This window comes from Oncorhynchus kisutch, linkage group LG10 (genome assembly GCF_002021735.2).
Source record: "Oncorhynchus kisutch isolate 150728-3 linkage group LG10, Okis_V2, whole genome shotgun sequence".
Taxonomy (NCBI): Eukaryota; Metazoa; Chordata; class Actinopteri; order Salmoniformes; family Salmonidae; genus Oncorhynchus; species Oncorhynchus kisutch.
Genome location: NC_034183.2, coordinates 52,979,249 through 53,001,149, shown reverse-complemented (window position 1 = coordinate 53,001,149; position 21,901 = coordinate 52,979,249). Strand labels below are relative to the sequence as shown.

Below are 21,901 nucleotides of genomic sequence, written 5' to 3'. Positions count from 1 at the left end.
AATTCATTACTCCCTCTAAACATAATCCCCTTTTTCCCTTATCCACCATCTTCTCCTTCGCCAGATCTTCCAGAAGGTGTGTGCAATCCCACACTGCATATTTATTCATACGCTGCACTTTTTTCCTTGCCCGCCATCATCTTTCATCCTACCTCCATTCATCCCCACTCGGGGATCTCACCAGCAGCCACGTTCTCGATCATAATGCCAAATGTAGGGCTATGGCGCGCTCAACTGGTGTAACAGAGTACTCACAGGCAATGCTGATTTACGGAGTATAGTGGGATATCTCGTTGACAATGTAGTCTTTGCTTCAACTTCTCTGGACATTCCTTCCGGTGCGTCAATTCAACATGGCAGCGCCCGTTACTGTGGGAGGGATCGTGGAGCAAAACATCACTGAAACGGAACAAATATTACCAGAATCCACATCTGGAGAACTGAAAAGACCTCAGTTCGGAACCCGTTTCCTGACAGACCCACGTCAAGTTTTTCAACACAACGCATGGTTCGTATTTGAGCATACTACTGGTGGTAGTACACACATGAATAGCCCTTGATCATGACTCTCAGTTCCATTGCATTACACAAGAGTCATTGGATGAAGTTGTCTTTTGTACATGTGTATTTTGTTTAGAGCCCCACGGCTTGGTCTGAACATAAACATGCATCGCTTGCGTACCGTTTATGCTTTGGAAGCATAAAGACCTTACATTTCATATCAGCGAGAAATCAGAACAAGGTTAAATTGATACACAGCTTTTTATATAGGGCTAGGGTTCCCACACGGCCATATTTCCATGTTACAGCGCCTGTTTGGCAAAACAGATTAACTATCTACGTCTTCTATCACCTTTTTGTACATTTGCTTTTCAACAGAACATGTAAGGTCCTTGGACTGTAAGGAGTAACTTTAGGCTTCATTAGTCTATTATTGGGCTAACATATGGACAGAACAGACCTAGGCATGGGGTAGCATGTCTTCCTCTTGGTTTCTAGTGGTCTTGGTGTCCCATTCACTTTCAGGGACAATGTGGAGTGGACAGAGGAGCAAGAGGCAGCTGCCAAGAAGAAGGTCCAGGAAAACAGTCAGCCCCTCCCTCAAGAGAAGCAAGGTTGGTTCTGAACCAGAATCTGGGCATACAGGAGATGTCCCCCTTTAAGGCGAGAAGCATCCATTCACCAGCTTTTCAAGCTTAATAATGTCAAAATACACGTGGAACTTACCAAAAACAGGAGTTTCACTGAGCAACTATCATCATTGCTGCCATCCCAGACAGTATGTACTTCCAAAAAAGGTCTAAAAAAAATTGACATGCACCTGAAAAAAATCTACCTCATTACTGCCATCAGAGATCTGTATATAATGTCTCGACTGACTGATCCACAAATGACATAAGTAACGACCCATTATTATTTGAAGATCAGTCAGTCAGTCACAATTTACCCATGATACATTGCAGTTTTAATGCTCTCGAACATGGCCAATACCTTTTCTGGAAATAATCTAAATCTACTTCTTCTGCACCTTCGGCAATATTAGTAACATAATTGAAATACACTAAAGAAAGCCTTGAAATATGCAATCACTAAAAACATACCCTATATTGTCTACTTAATCTATTATTGCATTCCGTGTAGCATGGGTGAAACAACAGATTGAGGTTCATACACTGTTGTAGGTGATCAAATCAATTTCCTTTCCTGCTGCTGGATCAGCCAATCTGTGCGTGGTATCAGAGAGGAAGAGGCGAAGCGAGAGGTTTCACTCTCGCCAAAATCAGTCCAAATATAAGCCCAATACGTTTCTATGGGCTTATTTTGGACCTAAGCTTGTCTACTGTTTTCCCGGCTTTGGGACAACAACTCCCATTGTTAGGGCGGAGACATGAGCATCATATACACATCTCTGGTGGCAGTAATGAGGTGGATTTGGCACATGAGCGATTGCTCAAAAACAAGGTTATTTCCATATAAGGTGTTTTTTCAGTTGTTTGTCACTTTTTATTTAGACAATTTCTGGGTAGGGCAGTAATGACGATAGCTGCCCAGTGAAACTCCTTTCTTTGGTAAGTACCAAATGTATATTGACATTAGAAGGGATACTTTGGGATTTTGGCAATGACATCTCTTTATCTACTTCCCCAGAGTCAAATGAACTAATGAATACGATTTTTATGTCTCTTCATCCATTGTGAATGAAGTTAGAGAGAGTTTTGCGAGCCAATGCTAACTAGCGTAAGCACCATGACTGGAAGTCTATGGTATCTACTAGCATACTAGCGGTTACCAAAGAATTCTAGTCATTGCGCAAACGCTAGTTATCAACTTCCTTTAAACTGCACTCAGAGACATAAAAATGGTATCCAAGAGTGCATCTGACTCTGGGAAAGTAGATCGTGAAGTATCCCTTTAAGCTTAAAAAGCTGCTGAATGGCTGCTTAAAGGAGAATGTCTCGTGTAAGCCCAAATTCTAGTTCAGGTTGGTTCATTGCACCCCGTTAATCCTTGAGAGCAGGTGGGTGGTGTTGAGGGGTGGGTGTTTCCCAATTGTGGGAACAGTTTCACCAACTGAGAGTATGGTATCAATTATTTCAGCGCTAGACGCTGATAAGTGATAAAACAAACAACCATACATAGGCCTGCTAGATACTTTTGTATATATAGTGTATGTGGACACCCCTTCAAATTAGTGGATTCAACTGTAAGTGCTTTTATTGTGAAGTGGAAACGTCTAGGAGCAACAACAGCTCAGCCGCAAAGTGATAGACCACACAAGCTCACAGAACTGGACCGCTGAGTACTGAAGTGTCGTCCGGGTTAGAGGAGAGTTTGGCCGGCCGGGATGTCCTTGTCCCATCGTGCTCATGCGGCTCCTTGTGGCGGGCCAGGTGCATGCATGCTGACTTCGGTCACCAGCTCTACGGTGTTTCCTCCGACACATTGGTGTGGCTGGCTTCCGGGTTAATCGAGCAGTGTGTCAAGAAGCAGTGCGGCTTGGCGGGGTCGTGTTTCGGGGAGGACGCACAGCTTTTGACCTTCACCTCTCCCAAGTCCGTACGGGAGTTGCAACGATGGGACAAGACTGACTACCAATTGGATATCACAAAATTGTGGAGAAAAAAAATATATAACCTCTCTTCGGTTACAACACTCACTACCGAGTTCCAAACTGCCTCTGGAAGCAACTTCGGCACAATAACTGTTTGTCAGGAGCTTCATGAAATGGGTTTCCATGGCCTAGCAACCGTACAGATCACTGTGCAATGCCAAGCGTTGGCTGGAGTGGTGGAAAGCTCCCTGGCATTGGACTCTGGAGCAGTGGAAATGCATTCGCTGGAGTGAAGAATCATGCTTCACCATCTGGCAGTCCGACGGACTAATCTGGGTTTGGCGGATGCCAGGAGAATGCTACCTTCCCGAAAGCATAGTGCCCACTATAAAGTTTGGTGGATGAGGAATAATGGTCTGGAGCTGTTTCTCATGGTTCAGGCTAGGCGCCTTAATCATAAAAAGTACACACATGAAAATCATAAATGCTACAGCATACAATTACATTCTAGATGATTCTGTGCTTCCAAATTTGTGGCAACAGTTTGGGGAAGGCCCTTTCCTGTTTCAGCATGACAATACCCCATGCACAAAGTGAGGTCCATACAGAAATGGTTTGTCAAGATCGGTGTGGAAGAACTTGACTGGCCTGCACAGAGCCCTGACCTCAACCCTATCGTACACCTGTGGGATGAATTGGAATGCTGACTGCGAGCCAGGCCTAATCGCCCGACCTCACTATTGCTCTTGTGGCTGAATGGAAGCAAGTCCACGCAGCAATGTTCCAACATCTAGTGGAAAGCCTCCCCAGAAGAGTGGAGGCTGTTATAGCAGCAAAGCTGGGAACCAACTCCATATTAATGCCGATGGTTTTGGAACGAGATGTTCAACGAGCAGGTGTCCACATACTTCTTGTCATGTAGTGTTAGTACCAGAACAAGATAAGGCATATGTAGTAGTCAATTTGCATCTCTTCCACTCATTTCAACAGAGGACTTTGACTGCCGGGCGAACGAGTACTGGAATGAATTCTACACCATCCATGAGAATCGCTTCTTCAAAGACCGCCACTGGCTCTTCACAGAGTTCCCTGAGCTGGCCCCACAGTGTCGCCTCAACCGGGACTCCTGTATTGGGGACGATAGAGCTGAGGACAGTGAACAACATGGTCTCAAACAGAGCCAGGGCCAAAGCAGTGAAGTCACCCCTCTGGCCCATGTAGATGGTGACTACCCTGGATCCAGTGCCATGTATCGCATACTGGAGGTGAGGAATATTGTATCATAGTATGACTGCAGTATATGTTAGCTTGAGTGCCAGTCTGTGTTATGCCAACTCATTGTCACTCATTGTAATGTCAGACATGTTTGCCGTGAGAATGAGCAATAGAGTTGGCAAGAGCACAAACAGATATGGGTCCATCTAAGTATATGTGGCACTCAGGCATAAAGTAGGCTAACCTATGTCCTTGTTTGATTCATTAGGTTGGCTGTGGTGTTGGAAACACTGTCTTTCCCATTCTGAAGACCAACAAGTGAGTGGTGGTTGGGACCACGTGTATTGATCAGTCCCATTATGCAGTATGCAGCCTGATCAGTTTGACGTTTTATACTAGCTACTACCCTCTTCGTATGCACATGCTGTATATCTGCTATTCAGATCTCAATATGTATTAGATGCAACCCTGTTCGCACCTCCATGTTCCATGACCCTGTCTTCTTTGTGTGGGACAGTGACCCTGGACTCTTTGTCTACTGCTGTGATTTCTCCAGCACCGCTGTAGAGCTGGTCAAGGTGAGATGGAGAAATGCTTGATAGACGGTGTCATTAGTTGGCTGATAAATGGATTCATTCATCTTGTCCCTTTCACCACCAGGCTAATTCAGAGTATGACCCCGGGCGCTGCTATGCCTTTGTTCATGACCTGGGTGATGAGGGCGCTATTTACCCTGTCCCAGAGGCCAGCCTGGATGTTATAGTGCTCATCTTTGTGCTCTCAGCCCTGCATCCGGACAAGTAAGACGCCCCTGTGTGACGTGTGTGTTTGAGTGTGGCAACAGGCAAGTGTGGGTGCGTGTGTGCGATAGGGAAAATTGAAGTGCAATCAAATCAAAAAAACATTCTCTGTCAGGATGCAGGCCTCCATCAGCAGACTGGCTCGGCTGCTGAAGCCTGGAGGAGTGCTGCTGCTCAGGGACTATGGGCGCTATGACATGGCACAGCTACGCTTCAAGAAAGGTTAGTTACCATAGGCATTAATGCGTGGTACTGTGTGGAATCGAATCAGATTATATTGGTCACATACACATATTTAGCAGATGTTATTGCGGGTGTAGCGTAATGCTTGTGTATATCGAAATGCTTGTAAATTGTGATTAGCAATATGTACATGTTTTGGGGAAAATATTGAATTATTGAATGTTCCTTTTTCAGGAAGGTGCTTGTCAGATAACTTTTATGTCCGGGGTGATGGAACACGAGTCTATTTCTTCACTCAAGGTAATAAATAAATCCAATCAAAAGGCTAGTATGTACTGCTTTTTAACAGTGGCAATTTGCAAGTCTGTTTTTTAATTTTTTTTAAGTATATCTTTTTATCTAAGCACCTGGGTGAACCCAGAGCTGTGCAGACAAATGGCTGAGGGAACCCAATAGCAAAACATGACTAATGTTTTACACACACATCACCCCTCAATCCATCTCCATAGTGTCCATCATCACAATGGTCTCATGGAGGTATCCCAATTCTATCCCTCCCTCCCAGGGGCTGAAGTCCCACATCTACCTCAGACACTAGACCTTTTTTTTGTGTTTTTTTTGTGTATAATATCTCCGTGACATCTCTCTCCAGATGAGCTACATGACTACTTCAGTGAAGCGGGTCTGGAGAAGGTCCAGAACATGGTGGACCGGCGGCTGCAGGTGAACAGAGGCAAGCAGCTGACCATGTACCGTGTCTGGATCCAATGCAAGTACCGCAAGCCTCATACCCAACCACCAGAGACACAGGAGTGAGCCAGGAACAGCAGAGAGAACACTGTGTGGCTTATCATTGAACATTTCAGTGTCTGAGGTAGATGTGGGACTGCAACCCCTGGGAGGGATGGATAGAGTTGGAGATGGATTGAGGAGTGATGTGTGTGCAATGCATTAGACATGTTTTGCTATTGGGTTCCCTCAGCCATTTGTCTTCATAGCCCTGGCTCAGAAATGGCATATAGAAAAGGATGATGAGCTAATGAAACCTGAAAAAAGGTCTGGAAACCCAATGTTCTAATGTTTACATTCAACAGACTGTTTGACATTTTTCATTGTTTTAGATTAATTGTGATGTATGAGTTAAAAAACAATTTTTACATTAACACTTTCAAGATGATTAAAAAAACGATGTGTAAACCCATCATTGTCACATGATTCATTTCAGATAATTGCCTTCACTTCACATTTCAAAAGATTGCGTTTCTGTCTCCCTGAAAAGTTATGGCCAGTTTTAGATTGCATGTAGCTAGTTTGTAAATCAGTTTCAATTGGTCTACAGTCGGTTTTGGGGGAAGGCGTGGTTGGGGTGAAGGTGGAAAGCCAAATTTGAACAATATCACGAGAATAAAGGAGATTTACCGATTGTTTATATTACCAAAAAAAAAAGAGACCAAAACCAATCCAGATTCAACTGAAATGATCGGAATAACACAATTTCCGTAACAGATTGTTTGCTAGGGCGAGGAAGGTGAAGCCAGACACCAACTTTGTTCTGATTGAGTACAGAATTAGACCGAACATATCTGATCGGAGGACAACATTATAACACAAAATAGCCACATTGTTGGAGCATATTCGCGATGAAAAGGGCAAGTGATGGTCATTGTTCGGGATAAAATACCTCGAAAGAGTCATGGTACGGCCCTTGATGAAAGGAATGTGAACCTGGGGATACCGGTGTAGGAAGTGCGGAAAGGCGGGTTCGGGATACCCCAGGACTTCTAGGCGGAGAAGGGAACTATCCGTCGTTATTGGGGGTCCAAGCAGACGCTCGTCTCCTAACGGGTAACAAATCAACACCGAAGAACGGGGATTTGGATGAGGCCTCGTTTGACAGTGTCGAGGTAGGGAGACAAGATTCGTGGACATATAAAGATTGGACCCGTGGAAAATATAATTACAACAGGTAACCTTGGTCGAGTTGTATTAATGTTTTATTTCTCACATAACTTTGGGTTGGGACATAATATTCCTGAAAAACAGCCGTTTTCATGTAGCTAACGCTAGCTAGCTAACCTTACATGTTAGTCGGACATTTGCCATATCGCTATCCATCACCCATAGCCTAGTAACGTTATCTATTTAAATTGACCATTTTGCAAGTAGTTATAATTTGGAAATATAAAATGTTTTTTTTTGTTTGTTACCTATCAGACATATTTGCCAACGAAGTGACCAACTTGCTAGTTAATAGTTAGCTGCACCAGGTGGCTAACGTCGGACGTTAGCTGGCTACTGTAGTTAACTAGCTAGCCAACAAGCGTTTAGCAACAAAAACATGTTTGGAATGCCATTACCAACAAGGCAGCCATTCCCATAGACTAGCCAAGGGGGGAACCTGAATTATTGACACATGTCAACTAATGTAATGAACACATGATCATGAGTCATGGCAATGTCTATCTATCATGTTACTCTCATTGTTAGTATTTTGTCACCTGCAAGTGGATGATGGCAAGCTGCCTGTACTCTTTGATCAGCTAGCTAGTTAGTTATCTATCGAGTTGATTTGATATACTATTAACAAGTTGGTTGGTCGCTGGCCTGACCCTTCTTGCCAAAACTGTCAGCTAACTAGCTAGGCAACGAAGCTATGTGGCAAAATGAGTCCATCAGATTCACTAATCTTATCACGATACTGTAATCACAGTTTTTAAACCATATTTGCTGAAATGTCCCTTGTCAGCACAGGAGTATGCTCAGCTCTTGCCTTTTTAGTCTTTGCTTCATCTCTTGTTGATCAAGTTCTGCGTTGGAATCAGTGGTGGTGACTTGATAAAAAAAAAAAAACAGGTGTGTCTGATGTTATCCGTGAGTCAGTTTCCACGAATTTATAGTTGCATGCATCAACACATTCATCTATAGGCAACCCTGAACTGGTTGTGTCACTAAATCCTCAAGCTGTTGTCAGAGGATTTCCAGCCCCTTGTATTCTTACTCTGTATGATGTTCGTCTGTGCTATGGAAAGTAAACAGATCTGATATCAAATTGTGTGTTTCTTGCTCATTTTCACTGCAGCCATGATGGAAGAACTGCACAGCCTGGACCCGCGACGCCAGGAGCTGCTGGAGGCTCGCTTCACTGGAGTCGGCGTGGCTAAGGTCTGTGTTACTACACTATATCATTGGAGATGAGAGGCCTATATAGGGTCTTGCTCCTTCCCGCTCCACCCTTTCTACTAATGTAGGACTGACAACAGGATCTCAGTAGTGAACTTTTATTTCAGGACCATATCTGTCTGTCTTTGTCTCTCTCTCACCCCTTCTCTTTGTTTCTCCCTTTCTTTGTTTGATTCTCTATTTCTGGTTGAGCTTGGTCAGGGACAGGAGAGCCCCCTCCGTCTCTCTCTCTCTTGAGAATGTAGAGCTGTGTGTCTGTGTTTGTTGGCTGGTGTGGTATGGTATCCTCTCCTACTGGCTCATGATGTGGCGGCTGCATATGCAAGTGCGGAGGGCTGCCAAGAAGGGAACGGGCAGGAGGGGGAAGTGGGGAAGGGCAGGAATGCCTGTCACTCTCATACGCGTAGAAACCCTGACCAGATGTTATGGCAGTAGCGCTCTGGCTTTTGATTAGAGGTCCTGCCTGGTGGTGCTGAGGAAGACTCCATCTTAGAGAGCTGCCGTTGTGGGAAGTGATTCGGAGCCCAGAGAGTGAATGAGAGCCAGGACTGGGCTCTATGCCAACCGTAGGCAGAACTGAGCCCAGAGCATGGTGCTGTCGCAGAGAAAATGGCGGCTCTCGCTAAAGCGTCACGCTACGGCCGAACCCGTCTGACCAGGTTCTGTCTGACAGAGTTGCAGTGTGTGGAAAGACTGGGGGAGAGAGAGAAAGGAAGTATTAGCCTAGAGAGAGATGAGACGTATAGCCTGCTCTGGTGTTATAGGTCTGAAAGCCCCAGGATGTGGTGGGGGCAGCTCAACTTGTGTCTCTCGACCTTGAACAGCCCTGTAGCTCTGCTCCCTATCAGTCATCCTGAGCTGCCTTATAAGCGTTGTGGGAGCGGCTTAAATCGGTCCAGAATTGGCGGCAGAGAGAAATGTGCTGTTTTTCAGCTAATTTCCTGCAATTCTATCAATTTTTCCATGGAGCTGAAAGAATTCTGCAGTGTGAAAGCAAATTCCCTGCAATTCTAAGCATTTCTGTGTTCTTATGCTTAAACATTAGAACATAACCTATGGGGACCCCAATCGGGGCCCCTTGGCATGTACCCTGCATGCCACGTCAGTAATCCAGCCATTCCAAAAATAGTATTAAATAAGTCGTTTAGCTAGTTTTTATTTTGGGGATTTCTAGTTCTCAAAGATTATATGACAATATATAGGTCCATTTATATTTTCTACATTCTGTCCATCCTTAAAATGTATTTAATTTCGCAGCGCTACTGCTAAGTGAATACAAGGGAAACACTGAAAGCCCTCCAATACCCTATCTGAGTAGTAGGATTTTAAAATTGTTTGAACAAGGCTGGAGAGAATGAGGATGAAATAATGAAAGGCGAGAGTGTGAGGGAGAAAAAGATTGAGAGACCTACTCCCACCTGCATTAGTTATGTCTGATGTTCAGCAATTTCAGGTTCAATTTAGTTAGAGGGAGCAGCATTATGTGTCCAGAATGACTAAGTATATTTCTCTGATATGGCAGAGTCTGGTGAATTCAAAAGTGAGTCATTTGAGTGACAGACATCACCTAGGCAACAGACATTTAGAATTGATAGGGTAGGTGCACAGTGTGGAGACGAATGGTGAGGATATTAGCTCAACCCTATTCCTCTTCGACTCTCTTCTTCTTTCTCTCAAACAATCACTCACCTTATCTGTTTACCAGAGAGTAGACATGGGGAGAAACAGTCAGTCATCCCTCCCTTCCACACCCCTGGTTTAACTGTGAATTAAGTTTAGTCCCTCCTAGCCCTTGGCATATCCTTCCACTCTTTGTCTGACGTGTAGTTGTGTGGGTTTGTTTGTTTTTGAACAGGGTTCAGGCCACAATGAGTCGTCCAATCAGAGCCTGTGCAGCGTGGGCTCTCTCAGTGACAAAGAGCTGGAGGTCAGTGGCGCCATAATTCTTTTCACTCTTGTTATATGATATTTTATGCATCTTCCACTGTCTTGTCTTAAAGTACAATGTGTTTCTCCTACTCATTTTCCAGACCCCAGAGAAAAAGCCCAACGACCAGAGAACGAGGAAGAGGAAAGCAGAGCTGTACGATGGCAGCCAAGGTGAGATGTCAGTCTCCCTTCCTCCGTGATCTCTCTCATTCACCTCAGTCGTGCCTTGCCGGCGGCCATTTTGTCAGAATATATCAATGACCCACAGATTTTCAGCCTTTTTTTTCTCTTCTCCAGGGAAAGGAGGAGGAAGAGGACCGAAAATTAGTGATTATTTTGAGGTGAGTGTGCAAGACGCACTTTTTGGCAAGACTCCTCCATAGCTTTGAATTCCTTCGCTCTTCTTCTGACTTTTCCATTAAATCTGTCAGTTTGCGGGTGGTAGCGGTCCTGGTACTAGTCCTGCCAGGAGTCTTCCTCCAGTTGTCCGCTCCTCCCCACAACATCACTCCCTCTCCAACCCCCCAGGCACGGTGAGCATGCTCCCTCACTTCTCCTTTCTTTTTCCGCCTCCCTTTTCACCGTGCCCCCCCCCCCCCCCCCCCCAATTCCTAACGAACCCATCGTGTCCTTCAAACTGACCTGAATGCAGAGCATAATGTTACTGTGGTCCATGACATGATGTTCGAGGTATGCGTGGATGTCTTTGTATCCCAGATGCAGCAGGGCAGCCCGTCCTCTATGGGTTCAGCCAACACAGAGCACTCATCCTGTTCCCTAAAGCCTGTCTCCCTCTACATGAACCACAAAGCCACACAGGTAGCTGTTACCTTACACCATCTGTACACACACACACACACACACACACACACACACACACACACACACAGAGCACTGGTGATGTCTGTAATAACTCCTGTATTATGACACGTCTCCTTGTCTCTAATGACTGTTCGACTTCGTCTCTCTTTCTCGTCCTCTGGTTCTCCTCCTGCAGTCTGACCTGACGGTAGAGAAGCTAACTGCTATGGAGAACAACAAGAACTCGGACCTGGAGAAGAAGGAGGGGAGGATAGATGACTTACTGCGGGTGGGAACACATCTGCCATCAACACGCCCTTGTTTTCCCATTCTGTCTTCTAATGGAATAGCATGTTGTGGGCCTCGTCATGAGACAGCATGATGCTCCAGACATGGAAACGGATCTCTTCAGAAACTACTAACTGACATTTTAAAACAACTTTGTTTCATTTAAAAGGACTATTAATTAATGGGATTTTGACCCGTTCTGTTTCAGGCGAACTGTGACCTTCGAAGGCAGTTGGATGAGCAGCAGAGGATGCTGGAGAGGTACAAAGAACGCTTGAACAAATGCGTGACCATGAGCAAGAAGCTGCTGATTGAGAAAGTGAGTTCTCCCTCTGTCCCTACAACAGGTTTAGGAGTCTAGAATACCATCACCCATATCTATTTTCTTGACCAAGGACTAGCTTTCCACAGGTATAACGTGTGTGTCTCTTCTCTCCCCCCCCCCCCCCCCCCCCCCCCAGTCGAAGCAGGAGAAGATGGCATGTCGCGACAAGAGCATGCAGGACCGTCTTCGTCTGGGTCACTTCACCACCGTCCGACATGGTGCCTCATTCACAGAACAGTGGACCGACGGATATGCCTTTCAGAACCTTATCAAGTAAGGGTCACTCAAAAGCCTCTCTCACTCTACATCTCATACTCCTCTCTACCCTCCCCTGTTGTTTTTAATCTTTCTCTCATACCAGCACTGACCCTCCCCGTCACCTGTCTGTCTGTGTCTCATCTCTAGGCAACAGGAGAGGATCAACTCCCAGCGAGAGGACATAGAGAGACAGAGGAAGGCCCTGGCCAAAAGGAAACCGCCGTCAATGGCCCAAACCCCGCCCCTTAGCCTGGAGCAGAACAAACGCAAGAGCAAGGCCAACGGAGCCGAGAGCGACGCGTACGTTACCCCGCCTCTTCCCCTCTGTTTAAATGCATACATTTTCCCAGGTTTGCTTCTGTTTGTGATGGTGAGTTTCTTCTTCTTCCAGGTTATCACAGGCCGAGTATCACGAACAAGAGGAGATTTTCAAACTAAGACTGGGCCATCTCAAGAAGGTGGTGTGCTGTTTACCTGCAATGTTTATATAGTTTGTATACTGTTAATCTGTTGGTTCCTGTAAAAGTTGCTAATAAGCTTGCCGTGTATTGCAGGAAGAGGCAGAGATCCAGGCTGAGTTGGAGAGGTTGGAGCGAGTACGGAACCTGCACATCCGCGAGCTCAAGAGGATCCACAACGAGGATAACTCCACGTACGTGCTCTCTATCAGTGTTCTCTTATTTGTGTTCCCTCTGTTTGACTTTTAATCAAAATATGTCTGCTTTCCGCAACAGGTTCAAAGACCACCCTACGCTAAACGACCGGTACCTACTGCTCTACTTACTAGGCCGAGGTGGCTTCAGTGAAGTTTACAAGGTGAGGGCACTCATTGGAACTGACCTTTTTGTCATCATGGTCTAATGCATAGTTGTATACCCATTGAATTAAGTACAGCGACTACATGGTCTAAAGGATTTCTCATAATGATGAACTTTTGATGTTCACCTGAATCCATTTTTAAGTCTCTGCCAAGGTTTCATATTGGTGCCAGGTTTCGCTCGGATACGATAAAGAATAATGGATGTGATCGAAAGATTTATTTGTAATTGATGTGTCTTACGTTTTGAAGGCCTTTGACCTAACGGAGCAGAGATACGTCGCAGTCAAAATCCACCAGTTGAACAAGAACTGGAGGGACGAGAAAAAAGAGAACTACCACAAGTGAGTTCCCTTTTTCTTATCATAGACGGACACCTTTTTTTTGTTGTTGTTCTGACACCTTTTTTTTTTCTTTTTCTCAGAGTGATACGGGTAACAAAAGCACTTTGGTTTTAACATTGGAGTTTTTAACGAGGTCTCTGTTTCAGACACGCATGTCGAGAGTATAGAATCCACAAGGAGCTGGACCACCCACGGATAGTCAAACTCTACGACTACTTTTCACTCGACACAGACTCGTAAGTCGCCACACAGCCGATTGCACCGTCATTGTTCTAGGTTCTGTGCGTTTCTAGCGCTTAACAGTACCACATCCTCTCTCTTGTTATGTCCCAGGGTCTGTACGGTTCGAGATTAAAACACTACCTCACCGTGGGTTCCTCTGTCTCGTTGTGTTCCAGGTTCTGTACGGTTCTAGAGTACTGTGAAGGGAACGACCTGGACTTCTACCTGAAGCAGCACAAGCTGATGTCGGAGAAGGAGGGCCGCTCCATCATCATGCAGATGGTCAACGCCCTCAAGTACCTCAACGAGATCCGCCCACCCATCATCCACTACGACCTTAAACCTGGTGGGTACACACAGCAACGGATCGCATGGACACTAGCATGGCAGCAGTTACACTGCAATATTAGTACCAGGTCAACACTGATGCCATCACTTAGAGTACCAGTCAAAAGTTTGTACACACCTACTCATTCCAGGGTTTTTCTTTATTTGTACTATTTTCTACATTGTAGAATAATAGTGACGACATCAAAACAATGAAATAACACATATGGAATCATGTTGTAACCAAAAAAGTGTTAAGCAAATTCTTCAAAGTAGCCACCCTTTGCCTCGATGACAGCTTTGCACTTTCCTGGCATTCTCTCAACCAGCTTAATCTGGAATGCTTTTCCAACAGTCTTGAAGGAGTTCCCACATATGCTGAGCACTTGTTGGCTGCTTTTCCTTCACTCTGTGGTCCAACTCTTCCCAAACCATCTCAATTGGGTTGAGGTCGGGTGATTGTGGAGGTCAGGTCATCTGATGTAGCACTCCATCACTCTCCTTATTGGTCAAATAGCGATTACAGCCTCGAGGTGTATTGGGTCATTGTCCTGTTGAAAAACAGATGCTAGTACCACTAAGCGCAAACCAGATGGGATGGCGTATCGCTGCAGAAGGCTATGACAGCCATGCTGTTTAAGTGTGCCTTGAATTATAAATAAATCGCAGACAGTGTCACCAGCAAAAAAACATCACACCATCACACCTCCTACTCCATGCTTCATGGTGGGAACAACACATGCGGAGATCATCCATCCACCTACTCTGCGTCTCACCAAGACAACGCGGTCAGAACCAAAGATCTAAAATTTGGCGTCATCAGACCAAAAGGACAGATTTCCACCGGTCTAATGTCCATTGCACATGTTTCTTGTCCCAAGAAAGTCTCTTCTTATTGATGTCCTTTAGTAGTGGTTTCTTTGCAGCAATTTGACCACGAAGGCCTGATTCACGCAGTCTCCTGTCAACAGTTGATGTTGAGATGTGTCTGTAGCAGAGGTAACTCTGGTTCTTCCTTTCCTGTGGTGGTCCTCATGAGAGCCAGTTTCATCATAGCGCTTGATGCTTTTTGCGACTGCACTTGAAGAAACGTTCAAGTTCTTGAAATGTTCCGGATTGACTGACCTTCATGTAATGATGGACTGTTGTTTCTCTTTGCTTATTTGAGCTGTTTTTGCCATAAAATGGACTTGGTCTTTTACCAAATAGAGCTATCTGCTGTATACCACCTCTACCTTGTCACAACACAACTGATTGGCTCAAACGCATTAAGAAGGAAAGACATTCCACAAATGACCTTTTTAATAAGGCACACCTGTTAATTGAAATGCATTCCAGGTGACTACTACCTCATGAAGCTGGTTGAGAGAATGCCAAGAGTGTGCCCAGCTGTCATCAAGGCAAAGGGTGGCTAATTTGAAGAATCTCAAATATAAAATGTGTTTTTGATTTGTTTTTTTTTGGTTAATACATGATTCCATATGTGTTCTTTCATAGTTGTGATCTCTTCACTATTATTCTACAGTGTAGAAAATAGTCAAAGACATCACATCCATACATCTTGAACATTCTATCGTTGCCCGACATCAAACTTGTTGTTGTTGTTATGATATGCAGCCTGGTGGTCCAAATAGCATAACTGGTGTATTTTAACACCGATTAACCCATCCGTTAATTCGATATATGTTAATCTAGCAAGCCAGACAACTAAAAGCAACTTTAGAAACAATGTTTTGATTAGTTTCTAGCGTGTTAGAAGGTAGGCAGTTCAAATAATGAGCATAGCTGACATCTTTTCAGGGAAAGGGGGATACCTAGTTAGTTGTACAACTGAATGCATTCAACTGAAATGTGTCTTCCGCATTTAACCCAACCCCTCTGAATCAGAGAGGTGCGGGGGGGCTGTCTTAATCGACATCCAAGTCTTCGGCATTTGGGGAACTGTGGGTTAACTGCCTTGCTCAGGGGCAGAACGACAGATTTTTACCTTGTCAGCTCAGGGATTCAATCCAGCAACCTTTCGGTTACTGGCCCAACGCTCTAACCACTTTTTTATTCATTATTACAGGAAAGTAATTTTTCAAGGTAAAGGCAAGCTAATTACAGAAAATTGCTTACGGTTGCGAGTGTGACGTATTAAATGCAGGGCACTCTACTGGATATTTTTTAAAACTTGTCTCATTGCTGTCGCAGTCAGGTAACCATGACAACACTTTTTAAATCGGTCTGCGACAAGGAAACTGAAAGTCTCAGTGACCGTCTCTATAGACATTCCACCGGAGTATAAATGAAATGTTGTTTGACCCAGCGAAACTTGTCATATTCGAATTGTCTACAGACACGTCGTTAGACCAATTTATAAACCAGCCTTGACCACATATTACTGAGGAATGTTCATTATGACCTTCTTTTTTTGTCTTGATCTCTGACTTGTCTTTTCCTCAGGCAACATCCTCCTGGTGAATGGCACAGCCTGTGGGGAGATCAAGATCACCGACTTCGGCCTGTCCAAGATCATGGACGACGACAGCTACAACTCAGTGGATGGGATGGAGCTGACCTCGCAGGGTGCAGGGACCTACTGGTGAGGCTTCGCACAAACTACAACAATAGAATGACTATCTTGTTTTGGATGATTTGTTATTGTGGAAAGAGTGTTTCTCTAATAAATGATCTTCCCTTGCAGGTACCTTCCCCCAGAATGCTTTGTGGTGGGTAAAGAGCCTCCTAAAATCTCCAACAAGGTGGACGTGTGGTCAGTGGGAGTCATCTTCTACCAGGCTCTGTATGGACGCAAGGTAATGCAAGCACGCACACGCTACTAACTACTCTCGGAATTGTATTCATACTCTTTATATTCCATTTAAGAGATGAGGATGTTTTGTGTTGCTAACTTGAGCCTTTTTTCTTTCTTTGTCTTCCCCTCCAGCCCTTTGGCCATAACCAGTCTCAACAGGACATCCTGCAGGAGAACACCATACTGAAGGCAACAGAGGTGCAGTTTCCCCCCAAACCAGTAGTCACCCCAGAAGCTAAGGTACTGCTTGTTTTTTCTGTCTGTCCTTCCCTCCCCTTTCTGTCATTTGTTAGTCCATTCCTTAAAATCATCCTCACCTGGTGTTGTTTCTCCAGCCCTCTTTCACTTTACACATTCATCCCTTTCTGCTCTGTACACAAACTCTTCCCCTGTCACAACGTCTCTAAATGTCCCCTCCTTATCTCTCTCCAGGCCTTTATAAGGCGCTGTCTGGTCTACCGGAAGGAAGACCGTATCGATGTGCACCAGCTAGCCAGTGACCCCTTCCTCATGCCTCACATCCGCAAGTCTGTGGCCACGTCCGGAGCCTCTGGCACGGCTATACCTTCCACCTCCAGCTCCTCCAACAGCAGCGCCTCAAACTGAGCCCTCACTATCTATCTCACTATGAACTGACTGACCTGAGTGGAAGGTGGAGGTGGGGGTGGCTGCCTGATTCAGCCCCCTCACCACTTACCATCCTGCTATGTCCTGCCATGGCTCAGCACCCCAGGGAAACCTCTGGGGTGCAGGCAAGGGGAGCGCGAGTAATCATGGGTGGGGTAATCAGTGTTCCAACTGCAACTTGGAGCCCTCCATCTCCCATGTTCACCCACCCAGCTTCCCTGTCTCTCCCTCCCCTGAGGGGCGGTGTTGTTCTGGGGGTCAAAGCCCTAGGGTCCCCCCACAGTGAGGAGGGGGACATGGCACTGAGCTGATGAAAAATGGGAAAATTCAACAATTTTAAGATGAAAAGAATGGAATCGGGCTGCATTAGTTTTGAGAAATGGGACTGGTTTTCCATCTCATACACACCATGCCTCAGAGTTGACCCAGATGCTCTGGGTTCTCCTTTGATAAATGCTTTGGTTGTCATCTAACCCCCTCCCCTGACTGACAGTACCAGTCTAGCCTGCCTTTAGACTGGACCTGTACAAGACCTATGGAGTTGATTAATTTAAGCCACTCTCCAGGGTCCAGGTAGTTTTTGAAGGGAGGCATACCCACCCCCCCTGTCTGTTTTTAAATCCTGTGACCAAAGCTTAAGACTTCCAGATGGTGGCACTGTTCCGCTGCAGTTTTTTATATTGGTTCTAGTTGTGTTACATGATATATGAGGTGGAAAATGAATGAATGGTCCCTTTTTTAAGAATTGTTACTTTTACATTTTCCCAATTCGAAGGGAAAAAAAGCAATTGGTGGTTTTTAAATTAGTTTTATTTTGTTTTTTGCCCTGTTCTCTTTTTAGTAATGGCCCCTTCATGAAAACACATATTTATTTAGGTCTGTTTTATTGAATTTTTTTGCCAATAAAATGCAAGGGACTGGTTTACGCATTGTACTGTTGGGAGGAGATTGGGCCTTAGCAGAGAATTGCATAACCCATTAAATGCTATTGGTTAAACTGTGCGATCTGAGTGTATGTGGGGGGGGTTGGTTCTGGTTGGGTTGTTTACTCTCAGAAGGCTCGGCAAGCTCATTTCTCTACATCAACAACACAAAAGCACACTTGTGTAATATTTATTATCTGTAACCTGGAATTTCTAGGGGGAAAAGGAAACTGGGAAGACCCAGGAACAGCTGGAGGTCTATCGAGGAGGAAATAAAATAATCAAGAACATCTTTCAAAGGGAGGCAGGTAGTCCAGCGGTTAAGATCTTTGGGCCAGTAACCGAAAGGTCGCTGGTTCGAATCCCAGAGCTGACTACAGTTGAAGTCAGAAGTTTATATACACTTTAGCCAAATACATTTAAACTCAGTTTTTTACAATTCCTGACATTTAATCCTAGTAGTAATTCCCTGTCTTATGTCAGTTAGGATAACCACTTTATTTTAAGAATGTGAAATGTCAGAATAATAGTAGAGAGTGATTTATTTCAGCCTTTATTTCTTTCATCACATTCCCAGTGGGTCAGAATTTTACATACACTCAATTAGTAGTTGGTAGCATTGACCTTTTAAATTGAAATGTTTTACCCAAGTTAAACAGGTAGCCTTCCACAAGCTTCCCACAATAAGTTGAGTGAATTTTGGCCCATTCCTCCTGACAGAGCTGGTGTAACTGAGTCAGGTTTGTAGGCCACCTTGCTTGCACACGCTTTTTCAGTTCTGCCCATGCATTTTCTATGGGATTGAGGTCAGGGCTTTGTGATGGCCACTCCAATACCTTGACTTTGTTGTCCTTAACCATTTTTCCACAACATTGGAAGTATGCTTGGGGTCATTGTCCATTTGGAAGACCCATTTGCGACCAAGCTTTAACTTCCTGACTGTTGTCTTGATGTTGCTTCAATATATCCTCATAGTTTTCCTCCCTCATGATGCCATCTATTTTGTAAAGTGCACCCACAATCTGATGCTGCCGACCCCGTGCTTCACGGTTGGGATGGTGTTCTTCAGCTTGCAAGCTTCTTCCTTTTTCCTCCAAACAGTTCTATTTTTGTTTCATCAGACCAGAGGACATTTCTCCAAACAGTATGATATTTGTCCCCATGTGCAGTTGCAAACCGTAGTCTGACTTTTTTTATGGAGGTTTTGGAGCAGTGGCTTCTTCCTTGCTGAGCGGCCTTTCAGGTTATGTCGATATAGGACTCGTTTTACTGTGGACATAGATACTTTTGTACCTGTTTCCTCCAGCATCTTCACAAGGTAAAGGACGTTCATGTTGTTCTGGGATTGATTTGCAATTTTCGCACCAAAGTACATTCATCTCTAGGAGACTGAGCGGTATGACGGCTGTGTGGTCACATGGTGTTTATGCTTGTGCACTATTGTTTGTATAGATGAACGTGGCACCTTCAGGCGTTTGGAAATTGCTCCCAAGGATGAACCACACGTGTGGAGGTCTTGGCTGATTTCTTTGGATTTTCCCATAATGTCAGGCAATGAGGCACTCAGTTTGAAGGTAGGCCTTAAAATACATCCACAGGTACACCTCCAATTGATTCAAATTATGTCAATTAGCCTATCAGAAGCTTCTAAAGCCATGACATTTTCTAGAATTTTCCAAGCTGTTTGAAGGCAGTCAAATTAGTGTATGTAAACTTCTGACCCACTGGAATTGTGATACAGTGAATTATAAGTGAAATAATCTGTAAATAATTGTTGAGAAAATGACTTGTGTCATGCACAAAGTAGATGTCCTAACCGACTTGCCAAAACTATAGTTTGTTAACAAGAAATTTGTGGAGTGGTTGAAAAACGAGTTTTAATGACTCCAACCTAAGTGTATGTAAACTTCTGACTTCAACTGTAAGTGAGATCTGTCGACGTGCCCTTGAGCAAGGCACTTAATCCTAGTCGCTCTGGATAAGAGCGTCTGCTAAATGACAAAAATATAAAATTAATATAACGAAGTGGGGGAAACCAAACCTGATGGAAAAGTCTGAATGACCTAGAGACGGGTTGGCTGACAACGTCACGAGAATGTGGGCACATCGATGAGGAAGAAGGCCATGTGGTGGTATGATTAAAATAGCTAACAACCATGTGGGGAATCGTAGGTGGCTAGTTTCATCTCGTTGATACTGTGTTGAGGTGTTTTGACTCATGTCTATGCTAATATGGCTCAAATTCGCTAGCTAACCAACAACTGTAATGATGTATTTGAGAAACAAGTGCTCCTTGTGCAAATGTATTTGTTTTCAATAAACATTTTGAGTAAATATAGTTTACATGTCAACAATCTAAACCAACACTGTATGTTTTGCCCCATTTTTTCTTATGTGTTTTGTTGCTAAACAACCAACCCGTCTATGCTCCCCAGGGCTTCTCAAAGTGGGGTCCACGGACCCCGAGGTGCTGCAGGGGGTCCGCGGTCTGATTTCAACATCTCTCTTTCTATACTCTGTATGTTAAACTGAGTGTGGTTGTGTGCAGTGCACTGCCAAAGCCACAGATCAATAACGATCAGTGGAGAGGGAGACAGACAGGGCCCTGAGCCATACATACTGCTAATGGTCCAACAATGTCTGTGTTCACAAGAGAGAGGATGAAGCCAACACATCAGGGACACCAGCTTTGATCTGTTAGGATACATGTGCAGATTGTGCACACACTCCCACATTGTCCACCAATGTAAGATTGTTCTGATTGATGCATCATTCTTGCATTTCCCAACAGATTGACATGGGATTGTTTCCACTTTCCCCCACATCCACCACTACCAATCCCCAACACGGAATCATTCCAGGGGTGAATAAAGACGACTCCATGTGAAACTATGTGCACCATGGCATCTTAATTGATTCACGAGGAAGGGACAGCAATACTGTGATAATCAAATCATCCAGAATACTTTCTTCACAACGGTGGAGGCCAAGAAGCTATCACTTTAGCATTTTTAAAAACATATTTATGAGTTAGCTTTGTAAAAAGTGTTTCTTGTTGCAATCTCACTTGGATGATCTGTGTGCTTTAACTGTCACCCCACTGCTGATTTGGGGAATGATTCTATGAGCCAGAATCTAGTAAAATAAAACATTTCTGTTTTCAATCTTTACTGTAGTTTTAAATAAGCTAAATCGAGTGTATATAGGTGTAAATATATATATATATATATATTATATATATTTGTAATGCCAATACCTTATTTTGAAGGAAACAAATGGGCCTAGGGTAGCTAGGCTACATATTAGCAGCATGTAGCGTATCACAAGCAGGGATGTTGTTACAATGTAACAGCAGGGCAGATCTCAAGAAGATGCAAAGTAACAATGTTGCATGTCTGAGATTCTGAGATACAATGACGCATATCTGCAACAAAATGTGTCTAGTTTGTGCACAACTGTGTATGCATGTGAGGCGGGCTAGAGTATGGTGACGCTGACACAACGCGTCTGCTAACTTCACTTTTAACGACGCACTAAAAAGACACAGAGCCCACTCTACTCCTCCTCTCTTCTGCACCCCATCATACTCACCACCACTCTACCCATCCGTCCCGAAAGAAAAGCTTTCAAAAAATTGCTCCGATTTACAATTTGCTGAGCAATAGCGGGCATGCCACGCTGCGACCGAAACAAGGATTCGAGGAGAACATGGAAAAAATGCCTTCACTTTTACAAATGCACTTTATATTTATTCATCTTTAGTCTGGAACTAAACAGCAGCGTTTCAGGTAAGAACAATATGTTGCTGTCGAA

At 44.4% G+C, this 21,901-nt stretch overlaps 3 protein-coding genes across 6 annotated transcripts in view; all 3 read left to right on the top strand.

Annotated features, from left to right (window-relative positions):
* The first annotated feature begins 308 nt into the window (after positions 1-308).
* LOC109898405 (tRNA N(3)-methylcytidine methyltransferase METTL2-like) lies at positions 309-6,452 on the top strand. The gene is made up of 9 exons (XM_020493370.2): positions 309-508; positions 1,027-1,115; positions 4,043-4,317; positions 4,536-4,585; positions 4,785-4,845; positions 4,928-5,067; positions 5,183-5,289; positions 5,485-5,550; positions 5,903-6,452. The coding sequence occupies exons 1-9, from the start codon at positions 354-356 to the stop codon at positions 6,064-6,066; spliced, it is 1,107 nt and encodes a 368-aa protein (XP_020348959.1). The 5' UTR covers positions 309-353; the 3' UTR covers positions 6,067-6,452.
* Positions 6,453-6,503: 51 nt separating this feature from the next.
* LOC109898404 (serine/threonine-protein kinase tousled-like 2) lies at positions 6,504-18,167 on the top strand. 4 transcript variants are annotated; one of them, XM_031833980.1, is made up of 21 exons: positions 6,504-7,216; positions 8,330-8,412; positions 10,286-10,357; positions 10,461-10,530; positions 10,657-10,700; positions 10,791-10,892; positions 11,077-11,178; positions 11,357-11,449; positions 11,657-11,767; positions 11,910-12,046; positions 12,179-12,331; positions 12,423-12,489; positions 12,586-12,683; positions 12,766-12,847; positions 13,101-13,192; positions 13,339-13,428; positions 13,591-13,760; positions 16,187-16,325; positions 16,428-16,539; positions 16,671-16,778; positions 16,971-18,167. In XM_031833980.1, exons 2-21 carry the CDS (start codon positions 8,332-8,334, stop codon positions 17,142-17,144), a joined length of 2,097 nt encoding a protein of 698 aa, XP_031689840.1. In that variant the 5' UTR covers positions 6,504-7,216; positions 8,330-8,331; the 3' UTR covers positions 17,145-18,167. The 4 variants fall into 4 exon arrangements, with proteins under 4 accessions (XP_031689840.1, XP_031689839.1, XP_031689842.1 ...); XM_031833979.1 differs by having other exon boundaries at positions 6,558-7,154; XM_031833982.1 differs by lacking the exon at positions 10,791-10,892 and having other exon boundaries at positions 6,558-7,154.
* Positions 18,168-21,625: 3,458 nt separating this feature from the next.
* The window catches only part of LOC109898403 (C-type mannose receptor 2), a 41,794-nt gene continuing 41,518 nt past the window's right edge, over positions 21,626-21,901 (top strand). Inside the window, exon 1 of the mRNA XM_031833977.1 lies at positions 21,626-21,876. Within this exon, the coding sequence (XP_031689837.1) occupies positions 21,759-21,876 (118 nt within the window). The 5' untranslated portion in view covers positions 21,626-21,758. The remainder of the gene's footprint in view (positions 21,877-21,901) is intronic.